The sequence below is a fragment of the Myotis lucifugus genome, unplaced genomic scaffold (assembly GCF_000147115.1).
Source record: "Myotis lucifugus unplaced genomic scaffold, Myoluc2.0 scaffold_211, whole genome shotgun sequence".
NCBI lineage: Eukaryota > Metazoa > Chordata > Mammalia > Chiroptera > Vespertilionidae > Myotis > Myotis lucifugus.
The window spans coordinates 234,317-247,999 of NW_005871259.1; the positions used below are offsets into that span (position 1 = coordinate 234,317).

Genomic DNA, 13,683 nt, shown 5'->3' on the forward strand with positions numbered 1-13,683 from the left:
AAGGAGAGAGAGAAACATTGATGTGAGAGCGGAACATTGATTACCTCCTACATGCCCCCTACTGGGAATCCAGCCTGCAACCTGGGCATGTGCCCTGACTGGGAATCAAACCAGCAATCTTTCGATGCATAGGATGATGCTCAACCAACTGAGCCACATAGCTAGGGCTTAATCCCTAATTCTTGACCATTTCTTTAGTATGGGGATTATCTTACGACATCATAACAGCATGGTATACACATCTGTTTTGTCTGCCCCCAGTTCGTGATATCCTGAAGGGAGGCCATTGTCTTAGTCATTCCCGGAAACCCAAGAACAGTTCCAAGAGCATAATAGGTGTTTGATAAATGTTTGAGGGGAGGAAAAAGTAGAAGAAAAAAAGATGAATTGTGCAAAGATGATAAGATATGGCTTCCATCCAAGAAAACTTCACAGTCTAGTGGGGGAAGTTGGCTCACATACAACTCAATATAATACATGTCATGTTGTGATACATGCTGTACTTATAAAGAAGACCAGAGTCAGAAGGGCGTGGTTCAGAGGGAAGGGGTAAGACTTCCTGGAGGAAGAATAAAGTCGTGGAGGGAGAATTCTGGCCTGCTGGCACAGGGAATGTTCACAGCTCCAAAAGCCATTAGAATATAGTCGGGTGAGAGAGGAAGAAGATAAGGTAGTTTCTACATAGAAGAAAGACATTTAATTATGGTTTTGATGGGGCAACAGAGCTCTCAACCCAAAAATTGTCTTTTCACTTTTCCCCCCTCCTATTTCCAGCATTGCTCTGACCAGGTTTCTTTATGTAAAATTGAGATCAGCACCATAAAAGGGGCACTTTCCGATACTGTGGGTTAAGCAGTCTTCACGGACGTGCTCTGAGAGGGGAGGACTGGGCTCACCTGCACTCTGGCTTCAGTGAGGTTCACCCGGCGGGCGAGGTCTTCTCGCACAAAAGCATCGGGGTAGTGGGTCCGCTCAAAGACACGCTCCAGAGCCTGCAGCTGGCTGCTGTTGAAGGTGGTCCGGTTCCTCCGCTGCTTTCTCTTTTTCTTTTCCTCTGAGTTCAGCTGATCATCTGGAATGGAAGACATTGATGATAAGAAGCGAAAGTCATGTTGAGGAGGGATGGGGTTCCCCCTTTATACTTCTTCTCTGTGTATCTACAGTGAGATATTGTTTCCTTTGCTCACTGCTTTACCAGGGTGCTGGAGCCAAATGCCACCCATAGGTGCTCATTAAAATCCTGTGCCCAGAACCCCAGCAGGTCTGATGCTTGGTTGCTGCTTTGAAATCTGAGACCAGACCTGAGCTGTCACAGGGATACTTCTTGCATGTTCCGTGAAGCCTGTTTGTCAAAGAGGCTAAAGGAAAATTTTACGGTTGTCCATGTTCTCTAGACTTCTCTAGAGCTGGGGGAGGAAGAGTACATGGCTTTGGACCTTATTTATATTAGACAATATTATGTTCATTCAGATAGTTTCACAACCAAGGAGACCAACTATCTCCTTGGTGTCTCTCCTCAACATACCCACCTAATCACACATGCAGTAAACTGATTAGAGAGGTTTCTGTTTTACCGTATGTTCTCCTAGAAACAGCCAGTGATTCCTAATTGCATTTGCTCAAGGCTCTGTGTCGTTGCTAAGGCCTCAGCCTAGAGCAGAACTAATGCTCACAGCACCGTCCACCTAAGCTGACAGTGGCCCAGGACTTGCCCTGTCACCCTGTGATAACTCAAGAACAGGGAACAGCATGAAAAGATCTCTTACAGTTTCACCCCCAAATTGAGGTCTAGGGTCTGAAGACCTTACGGTCCTTTGGAGAAACATGACCCCAAGTTTTCACTGTCCAATTCCCTCCTTGGTTTCCTCTGAGTTCCCCCAAAAGTATACTGGCAAGCTGATCACCCAGCCGTCTACAGTAGGCAGAGAGTCGTGTGCTCCTGTCTTGCCGCCACTGCTCAGCCCAGGAATGATGGATGTGTGTACTGAGTGGAAAACCAGCTGTGCTAACACCCCATCGAGCCGTCACCCGAGGCCCACGCCACTGCCAAGTCTGTGTAGCAGAGACCTACAGCATGAGCTGTTGAGGTCGAAGTCCCATGCCTGGCCTGATGAACTGGACATCCACATCCAAAAGCTCTCTGTCCCCAAAGAGATTGGCCCAAAGAGAATTATGAGGGTAAAAGAGGATGGAGAGAGAGGAGAGCTTGGCTACTTGCTTCACATTCCACAGGAAGGAGCTCTTAACTATTTTTCCAACATGTAAAGTCTCCTGATCTTCTCTGACCGTATGTATACAACACACTCAAGAAGACTACTAGCTCCAATTATCATGTCCTAATGACACCTACCTGAGCTCTAATATTATCCTTATTACAAATCTAGGGAATGTTCTAGATGTGGGTGCACATTCAAAGTGTAGCTCAAATCCAGGAGCTCCTCGCCCAGGTCTCTCAGTGCCTAACAACTGAAGCTTCTAAGTCCTTCTAATCAGAGACCACTTCCTCATGCAGGCTGCCTTATCAGCAATGCCCTTGGAACTTAGAAGAGAGAAGGCACATTTCTTAAAGTATCTAGATAAAGCTTGTTGGTTTGTTTTCAGGGAAATGTCAGACTTTTCTTTACACACTGTTCTGTAGAAAAAACAGCCACCTGTATGATCTCAACCACTTTCCTCCGGGTAGGAAGCCCTGGTAGTCATTCTCTCGACTTCATGGTTGGTCAGGCCCACCACCTCTCTGGTATTGTTTTTTAAAAAAATATATATTTTTATTGACTTTAGAGAGGAAGTGAGAGTGATAGAAACATCAATGAGAGAATCATTGATTGGCTGTCTCCTGCACACCCCCTACTGGGGATCAAGCCTGCAACCTGGGCATGTGCCCTGACCGGAAATCAAACCCATGACCTCTTGGTTCATAGATTGATACTCAACCACTGAGCCACACCGGCTGGGCGTCTGGTATTGTTGAACCTTGACCAGGAGCTCTGCTTCCAAGTCACCGCTGTGACACTCAATAGCAGATCAGTGGCATCTTGAGAATGGAACCAATTAAAGGGTCATGATTTCTGGGATCTCTCAAGGTCTGGAATACTCTAACCAACATCCCAGTTATACCGCTGTTTAGTTATGAGCAAAATTCATTTACGACAATGTCAACACTAGAATGCAAGCACCTAGGATCAAACAGCTGTGAGCAGTTGATTGCATTGCATTTGTATTCTTCTTCCTATTTGCATATATTGTGTCATTCCTAGTGTTCCCATTCTCTTTCCCAAATTCCTTTGTCTAAAGTTCTATATGTCCTATACTTCAAGTCTTTCTGGGTCATCCGGCCTTTACGACAACACCACAACCTGCATTTTATGTTCCCATAAAACAGAAGTCTGCAAAAAATCCTTAGCCTCCATACCTACCCCAGACGGAGACCAACCAGACCAGAGGCTATTTTTTTAATCATATAGAGGAAATCCTTTATTAAGTCAATGACATGATTTGTTTTCTTTCCTCAGAAAAAAAAATGCTTCTCTGATATAACCACAAAGTCTCAACCCTTTGTGCTGTTGTGTAAGCTTGTTTCTTCTTGGACTGCCAAACTGTGATCGCTAACAAGAGTATTTTATGTTTTGTTCTTAGTTCTACAACCTGCTACAGAATCCTTGGTAGTTCTTTGTCATCTTCCACTGTTCACTCAAATCCCACTGACTGTCCATCGTCAACCACCAGCTCCCCTGGCGTGGGAGCCAGGGAAATGGAGAATTAGAGTTTCTGACAGAGAGTAAATAGCTATGATGACCTGAGACCATTCCAGCAAAAGTTTCCCAGCGAACATTCTTGTTGTTTTTAACAAATGAAAACACCAGTCCAGATCATGTCGAAGGTGAGAAAAGACACACGAATGACAGGGGTCCAGGGAGTCTGGGTCTGGCCAATGTCCTTCGAAGTGCGTGGATAATAGAAAGAGACAGTGAGGGGGCAACAGGGACCGTTTGAGCGGCAGCCCTTGGCTCGTCTGTCTTTGCTCACCAATCACCAAGTGCGAGTCCCCATTTTCCCCCCATGGACGCGCAAGCACAGGGTCCAGCACAGTCTCTGCAGCAGTATGAGAGGAAATGTAAACACTGTAGAGGTTTAAGAATGAGGGCATTGGCTCAGCTGGTGTGGCTCGGTGGTTGAGTGTCGACCCAGCAATCAGGTCACTGGTTTGATTCCTGGTTATCAGGGCACATGCCTGGGTTGCCAGCTCGATCTCCAGTAGGGGGAGTGCAGGAGGCAGCCAATCGATTAGGTCCTCTCTCATCAGTGTTTCTGTCTTTCTATCCCTCTCCCTTCCCCTCTCTCTAAAAATCAATAAAAGCATATTAAAAAGAAAAGAAAATAAAGAATGGGGGCATTGGAAGGACCTGTAATAAGTTCATCAGTTTCTAGACTGAACATAAGGGAGAGAAAGCAATGTGTTTTTATCATTGCCGGAAGATCATCTTGCTTGTGCAAACAGCTACAGTGAAGGTTGATTTTGAAATATGTATTCAAGGATACTGACATCTAATCAGGAAGCATCTCATTCCTTGGAATTTGGAAGTGAGTGGGATTCACCGAGCTGCAGAATGACCAAAGGGGACATGGATGCATATTTACCAAAATCATAATGCTTCAAGGTGTTTACAGGTTTTATGGATGATTATGTATGTTATGGATGACAACTAATTGCAAGCATGAAGTTATCAACAAACTTTCAAATAAAAACAAGCCAAAATGACCTCATTAACTAGGTGCAATCATAAAATATTAGCACCAAATGAAACCGGAGAAATTGTCTAATTCAGCCCTAATATTTGACAGATGAGGTGAATAACACCTAGAAGAATAATGTGACTTGCCCCAAATAACAATACCAGCTGTGGCAGAGCCAGGACCCCTAATGCTACTCCATTCTCCAGAGCAGGGAACTTTAGGGATGTAAATAAAAAAACAACACTACTCTGGGAAAACTTTATGGGGAAGACAGGTTCTCCATCATCTATGATAATAAAAGCATAATATGCTAATTAGACCAGACAGCCGAACAACCTTCCGGACGACCTTCCAGATGACCTTCTGGACGAAGCCTGGGCTTCAAGGGCCAAGCCTTTCATGCATCGGGTCTCTAGTAGTTATATAAAGAGGGTCTAAGAAAGAGGGTCCATGTGCATCACATGATGTCATTCCGATCAGAATAGCCATTAAAAAATGCAACCATTCTCTTTCTTCCCCCATTGAAAACATAGGACACATCCGTAATACTTTCAACAACAAAGATACACTTAAAAAAAATAAAAGCCCTGACCCAACTAAAAATTAAAATTAAAGCTAAAAAATGCAACCATTCTCATCTAGAATAGCTACTTTGATCCAGATGTTCTTGAATTTTCCTTTTCAGTGGCCTCCATAGGTCCTTGCTTCATCAATTAAATATGTGCAAGGTTATTTCATCACAGTAGTACACCCCATCTTCTCCACACACCCACATTTGCACTTTTTTTCACTTTAGGACCCAGTTCAAAATCTGTTTGCTATGACACATCTGAATTCTTACCTCCTCTATAAAACTTCACTGATAAGTCCATTCTCTAAATTCATATATATTTATATATTAGTATAGAATCAAATACTTGGTTAAAATTATGGTTCAGTTCTTTGTAAATGTTTTGTCACCTCAGGTATTCCTATAGAAAAGAAATAGGGTGTCTAGCTAAGTTAAATGACAATAAAATGTGAAGGAGTTATGACAGTATTGTGGTATAGAAGCCGTTCCAGAAAATCAGAATCTTGGTGATTCATCTGAATGATTTCTGAATTCCAGTTATCCTTTTGAAACAATGCATAGCAAATAATTGGGCTAACATTATCTTTTCTCTGTGGATAGTTATACCTGGGGGATGGGGGACACCTCTTACCGTGTTTCTTTTTCAAATAGGTTAGTCATCAGATCTAGAGATGGGTGAAATTGTGGTGGTTCGGATCCCTTTGCAAATGCAGGAATTGGCCCTTCATTTTTATTCCTCAATAGAAAAGCAGTCCTCAGTCAAGGATGGATTGAAGCAAATAGGAACACACATAGAAAGAGTTATTTTTCAGTGGGTCGGGATGTTAGCATATGTGCCAAGCACTTCCCCAGGAAAGAAGCCCTAGGTCCCAGGTAGGATGCCCCTGGTGCATTCGATTACAAGTTCAAGAGAGCACTAGCTCTGACCTTGGTTCTAGCATGAAATTCACTCTGGACTCCACATGGGGCTGCCAGAGTCAGTGGAGAAGACGGTGGGAAGTGCCATCCTCAGGACTGAGGACCAGGCAGCAGGCCATGATTCCCTCCTCACAAAGGCCTTGCTCTCACCACCGGGCTTGGGTTCACTCCCCCAGACCCTGACCCTCTTCTGCTCTCTGTTGTGTGGGAGGAGCCTTGGAGGGTCCAAATTGGGATGCCCAGTGTAATTTCAAGGTACAGCAAAAACATATTTTAAGATTAAAATCCGAAGAGAAATGTGTTGTGTGTGCCCAAGTCCCATCAATTTGGGAAGCATTCTGATGCAAGAAGGTAAAATGCCAGCTTCAGTAGCAGAAACCAACAGCCACATCAAAGCCCATCTCCTGCCTTTTGGTTGAAAACATGACAGGCGAGCGGATCTAAAGAGCAGCCCGCTGATCATTTTATGGGCATGGAAGAATGTTTTCAAAGGACCTACATTGCACAACAACTACTTACTTTAATGGGATTTGTGTGGTTCAGGCCCTGTAACCTTAAGAAAATTGAAGGGAGGTATAATTGCAAAAGCCACTAAGAACTGTTTTAGCTTTTATTGCAAGGCCTATGAAAAGCAGCGCGATAGAGCTGCGGCATCCACTTGGCGTTTCTTTGGTTACACTGAGTTCCAGTTGCAATTAGGACAGCATCCTTTTAATATGGGCCCCGGTAAGTGGCACATGGGTCGCCAAACGGGGCTGACTGCTGCACTGTAGACCGAGGTTAGTGCATCACAATGACCAAAGCCAACATCAGCAGCACATCCATGCCTTCTCAACAGCATCGTCTACCCATGAGTCCTAGCATCTGTCAAAGGGGGGCAGGCCTCTGCCTATACGGATGCCTAGCTGTGCGGCTATTGTCACCCCAGGGGATATTATCACCTTATAGCTGCCAGACCCTGAATGTTACCTGGTAGTCTTTGATATGCATTTTTTTCTTCTTACTGTCAACTTGGCCTAGACATGGTTTATTTTTAGTCAAGTATTGGTCCTAAACCTTATAAAATAGCATTAAAACACCTTAAATGTAATTTGGGTAACATTTTCTTTGGAGAATAGCATGCTCTAAAAGTGTAAAATAACAGTATTTTAAATGGTTTTGACCAAAAAGATAAGTCAGTGGCTCCAGCTACTGATGTAGATACAGCTCACAGTTGAGCTCTCTCAGTATAGCCAGCCTTCCTCTAAAACAGGTAACACTGGAGAATGTGAGAGATAGCATATTGCAATTGGTACTGTGTTTGACTTTTTCACCTCACATTTCCTCCCACCTCTCTAGGACCAATAAGTTCCACAGAGCCAAAATGTTAACACAGTTCATATCACATTTTCCGCTTTAACTCTCTTAAGACATTTTTCTGAAAGGATTCAGAAACCTCCAGGACACCCAACCACATAAAACAAGCCTTTCCTGCAATCCTCTATTGGAGCCCTAACTTCCTTCTGGGGCTACATTGATCATTTCCCTCGTGCTGGCTTGTTCCATATGACTCTGAATCTATTTTAGACTGAGAGTACAAAGTTGATGTTTGTATTTAATCAAAGCTCTTAGCAATGCTCAGTAAATATAAACGAATAATCAGATATAAAATATTCATATATTGAGATTATTATTATAGGAGTTGAGTTACTGAACAGAATACCTTCCCTTTTTGATAATAATCAAATTCTGGCTTTAGACATGTAACCTACTCCCAATTTCTCAATAGATGAATCACTTATTGACACACTTTTCAATTCATTTCTGGAGGTCAAAAAAAGTGAAAAATGAGAATGTTCTAATCAGACCCAACTAAACTGTAATGGGGGGGGGGGGGGGCCAGGGCGCAGAGGAATAGAGCGGAAAGTTAACTGGTTTGGAAATCAGAAAACCTGTGTTTTCCTATAGACACTAGCTGTGTGCTCTTGGGTAAGATACTGCACTTCTCTGAGCCTCAGTTTTTGAAACAATAAAATGGAACTAGGGTCATTTGCAACTTCGATGAACACATAGCGGGCAGATAGTCTGACTCGTCATAGGCATTTGGTCAGATGTGCTGCAATTTCCCCTGGGACAGGGACTCGTCAACGTCCGTCGCTCCTTGTCTTTCTGTTCCCTCTGCTGGTGTTTAACTATTCACTAAGCTTTCTATCACAGCATAACTGGGGAGAAAGTACAACAACCTTTCAAATATGTTGAGATGACAGCTTGGATGGAGAGCATAATTGATATCTAGGGAGTTTGAACAATGAAAAAAAGCTTTAAAAATCAAGAACTGAAACATGGAAAATTGCACATGGAAATTATGCCTAGAAGTTTGTCTAAAAAGCCCCATTTGGGACACTTCTGCTGCTAGTCAATTCCTGGCTTTCTGACAAGCCAATTTTTTCTTTCTCAATTTAGGTTTTGAAAAGAAACATTCAGAAAGCATGCAGATCCTAGCACTCAAGAACAGGTAAGCAATTGGTGCCTTTAACAAGTAACCTCATGAGAAATAAGTTTTTTTTAAAAAAGGCAGGAAAGAGAAAGAAGGCCAAAGGCTAAAACCAGGCCATGAAAATTCAATGGTTTCCCTGCCTATTTGCATTGGGTTGACTGATTTGGTTGCCACATGTCTGAAAACACAAAAGGTGGGTCATATTACTCAATATTTGCTCAATGAGGGGTTTTTTCTAAATGTCGGAGTGCTTTAATAAATTCTAACGGGATACAAAGAAACCCAGGAAGGCAAAGTTCTGGGGAAAAGAGTGCCTTCTGACCGAGATTTTAAAACCTCTCTAAACTTGTCGTATTCCAGGTGTGTGGTCCCCTGGCAAGTGCCTGGGGTTTGACTAAGATTACAAACAGAGCTCTGGATGAGCCGTGCGTTGCTGCCTTCTTCTGGTAGCGGGTTCCCTTTGTAGTGAGGCTGTTGTCATTTCATAGGAGACATAACATCAATCTTGACATCAGCAGTAGAGATTGGTGTCTTCATGGGAGGTGACCGCCCTAAGCCATTTTGTTTTAATGATTCCTTTTTAAGTAATAAATGTTAATGTTCTAAAGACAAATCTGATAAAGAACAGATTTTTTAAACAAAAAAACCCACAAAACTGAAAGCAGATAGCAACAAAGGAGAATGTGCGTAATGAATGAGTAAGCTCAGCTTTTGGAAGGCCAGTGGTGACAGAACAGGACTCTCTTACTTGCCTATAAGGACAAGTATGAGGCATTTGACCACTTGAGAATGGAAGCATGACTTGTGCTTCCTTGTATGTCTTCATCTCAACGTAAAAGGACAAGATGCCTATAGCAGAGAAAGCCACAGGGAACAGAAAGTTAGCTTTTCATCACAGGAAGAGGTGGAGCCCAGGGAAATTCTGTATGGAGTAGATGAAGAGGGCTGGAGAGGAAATGAAAGCCCCTTCGATCTTCTACAGCAAACTAATGAGGACAGAAAAGTGCTAAAATGGTCAATGTAAGAAGCTTGGTAATTTGTAAATAATGTTTAAGTGACAGGAAATTGAAATTCTCTTTCAAGAATAAGAAAAGCCAAAGCGTCAACTGTGGTTGAAAGCCAGACATTTTTTTGAGGAATATACTACCCTGGAACATCTCTGGGTTTCAACTTCTGGTCTGTCAAATGGTTTGCTTTAAGAGAGAAAAGACACATGGTTTTAAAAGTGTAATGACGGGGTATAAGCATTTTCTTAAGTTTTGCTCTAAATTCTATTGTGAAACAAATGTGGAAAGAAGTTTGGATTGGCAATCAGGAGGCTCAGGTTCTCATTCAGAAGGATCACGGACCAAATCTGCAATGTTAGGCCACAGTGGCCTTACAGGCAAAAATTATAGGTTGGGCTAGGGCACTAAGATCTCTTTCAAATCCAGCATCTGGGTTTTTAGGATTGTTTTTATGTTTTCAGCAGAAGACTTTCAATAATTATTTGTTTAACAAAATGACTGAATCATGCCCTTCTGTTGCTATGTTTTTGGTTTTGCTTTGTTTTGTTTTTGTCTTTGTTCTAGAAAACCTTTGGCTAGAAAATATATCAGATGAGAACTGTACTCTAATTATACATGCCTGGAGAAAGCTTAAGTGACTGACCTATTCCCCTGTGCCCCAGAGCACTCTGCACAGATAAGTCTCCAAATTGAAATTAATATGAATCTTTATTTTAAATTAGTTTACCTAAAAGCACAATTGAGAGCAGGAGGAAACCAGAGAGGTTTCTAAGAGACAGATTTCCAAGAGAAAAGTTATTCTAACCTTTAAATTGACTAAATAGAAATAGAAATAACTGCTCTTTCTTTGCTTTCTTCTACCAGCCTTGATCTTCTTTTACTTTGTCTCTTTTTGCCAAACAACACACTGTAGGCCTCACCCTATCCACTGACTCATTATATTGATGGCTCCTTCTCCTGCCCCAACTCTCAGTTTACTGATCAGCTCTTCACAGGGACCTTCTCTGATCAACAACCAAAAGTATCCTTTCCCTCATTATTCTCCTTCCATCAGCGGAACCATCTGCTTTGTAACACGTGTGAATTGGTAATTATTGATATTGTCTCACACTACAATATGCATGTCATGAGGGCAGGAGCCTTTTCTGACTTGTTAATGGCGGTATCCAGCATCTAACATTAGTGGCTGGCCGCCTTCAGGTACCTTTCTGTGAATGGCGGAATAAACATGTTAACTGTGCTTGGTGAAATGCCTATTGCCCACACCAGGGGTCCTCAAACTTTTTAAACAGGGGGCCAGTTCACTGTCCCTCAGACCGTTGGAGAGCCGGACTATAGTTTAAAAAAAAAAACTATGAACAAATTCCTATGCACACTGCACATATCTTATTTTGAAGTAAAAAAACAAAACGGGAACAAATACAATATTTGTATTTGCATGTGGCCCGGGGGCTTGGTGAAAATGCCTATTGCCCACACCCTGCTCAATTCATGCTCAACCAAACCCGGCAGTCCTTTCAGGGATGCATTCCTGTAAATTCTTGGCACACAAGTGTCCCTGTTATAAAGACCAACTGCATTCTCTCTAAGGCATGTAAGTTCCAGAAGCATGTGTTACCCAGGTCTTTCATGCACCTTCCTTGTGCATGATTTTGCATCAGTAATTATCTCCCCAATGAAAAGGTAAGCCTGAGGGCAGGTGAGCAAAGTATGTGGAAGAGAACCCCATCATCTTAGTAGCACTCAGTACATCCTTGACTTGGATAATGATGACACATTTGGAATTACTGACCACGTAGAGATGACCCAGTACAGTTATTTCTGTTCCAAAAAAATATATGTTTAGCTTTAGGTTGTATCCTCTTCTATTAGTCATTTCAAATCACTGTGTCTTCTATCCCCTTTCACCAGCAAAGGAGCATGGGTAAAAATGCCTGGCTAATTCTTTCTCCAACATACAGGAACATTACTGCCTGTCAACCACACCTAAACCTAATTATATGGTGATTTCCTCTCCAGGGATATATGACTGTTTAAACTAGTAAGGAAGATGATGCACTAAAATCACATGAGAAAAAAAGTTTTTGGGCAAAACACCCCACAATCCATGTGGAATAATCTTATTCCACTGAATCATGTCCCCTGTTGCTGAACAGCCCTAAAGACCTCCTTGTTAGGTGGTTCTGTCTGCTTGGAGTGGAAACCTATGAGTAATCTATGTGTCACTGTGACTCATGTCATGACCACCACTTCCAACTCCCCATCATCTGCAAGCTGGCACGAAGAATTCATACTGCTCAACTCATAACAGGAAGAAGTCAGGATGGAGGAAAAGTTTGGTTAACTGTTCTAGTTAAATCTTCATTAAAAAGAAGATTTAATTAGAAAAGTTAACCAAAGCTAAGAACAATGACTTTTTAGTCACCACCTAAATCATTCTTTTCCTTGGCATCTGTTTCTATCATGCCTTCAATGTCAGTACAGGTGTTCTTCCTTCCACATTCTTGCATCTTTGTTCAGATGTCCACTACTTTAAATTGTTTCCAACTTTTAAAATTACTTTCAAAAAAGGACTCTGATGATAGTATATCAAACCAAGAGAAAGAACAAACTGGGACAAGCTAGTGTGTAATTCCACTATCCAACCATTCCCCAACCATCAATAGGACTTTCATTTGCCAGCCTTCTTCTCATTTCTTCTCTGTTCCTCTGTAACTCCAATTAAAATGACACAACATTTGATGGCATGGTTAACCTACTGGAAGTCAGCACCTTTAAAACAAAGTATCTTAGGAATACTCAGCGGTTCTCAACCTGTGGGTCGTGACCCCTTTGGGGGTCGAACGACCCTTTCACAGGGGTCGCCTAAGACCATCGGAAAACACATATATAATTACATATTGTTTTCGTGTTTAATCACTATGCTTTAATTATGTTCAATTTGTAACAATGAAATTGAGTGTCACCACAACATGAGGAACTGTATTAAAGGGTCGCGGCATTAGGAAGGTTGAGAACCACTGCTCTAGAAGATTTTATAAACTCAGAGACTCATAAGAATCGTCTATGGATTAGGTATATAGATGGAAGAAGATATTTTAGAAATCAAATTTTATAATAACAATGTTGCCATACATTGGTTAAAGTAAGTGTGTGTAGTGGTAACTGATTTGGACAAAAGTGGGGGCATAGTAAGCTGCAGTTTAAAAAATTTTATTTCACCAAAGAGGGAGTTACCTAGAAGGAAAGCTGCCCCCTTGTAACTATTCAGATGTATTTCAAAGACCCTTACTGGGTTCCTTCACTTTGTTCTATGTGGTTATTTCCATACTAAGGTTTTCTAGGGGTAGCGGTCAAACCACCCTTTATAGCATTATTAAACATCTTTCTCTACTACAGATCTATTAGTTTGGGGTAAATCTTCTTGGCTAGAGGATTATTATGATTTTATTTCCTGGAGACTTCCAGTTTTAGCACCATTTCCAGCTCTTCTCAAAGCCAACAGGGCACTAGCGTTGGTGGCCACAGAGCCTGGGTGCTCACCAACTGATGTGATGTCAGTATGGTTTACGTCTTGACTTGAGAAAACGCATTTTTTATATCAAAGATTATTTCTAATTAGTCATAGGCCACAGATCAGATTTACATAATAGTGATTTTATGCCCTTTCCTATGTTTTCAGCAATCCAGTGTTTATAAACCAGTGGATTAGAAGTCAGACAGCCTGGGTTCTCACTCTGTCTGGCCCTAAAAAGTCATGTGATTTTTTCTTTCTTTCCCAGTCATGTGATTTTAAGAATATAACTTTGCCAGTCTGGATTTCTATTTCTATGGCTGTCAAATTGGGCATGGTATTAAACTGTTTTTAGTATCTCTTTCTGATTTTCAATTATAAATTCCTCTTCAAATACTTACCAATTAATAAATCTGTGCACTCTTAAGAGGGATATAGTAAAAAATATAATAATCTATTTACT

At 41.7% G+C, this 13,683-nt stretch overlaps 1 protein-coding gene across 1 annotated transcript in view; it reads right to left on the reverse strand.

Moving 5' to 3' along the window:
- The window catches only part of PRRX1 (paired related homeobox 1), a 68,483-nt gene that overhangs the window by 14,895 nt on the left and 39,905 nt on the right, over positions 1 to 13,683 (reverse strand). The window contains 1 exon segment of the mRNA XM_006097753.3: positions 897 to 1,072. Coding sequence (XP_006097815.1) covers positions 897 to 1,072 — 176 coding nt within the window.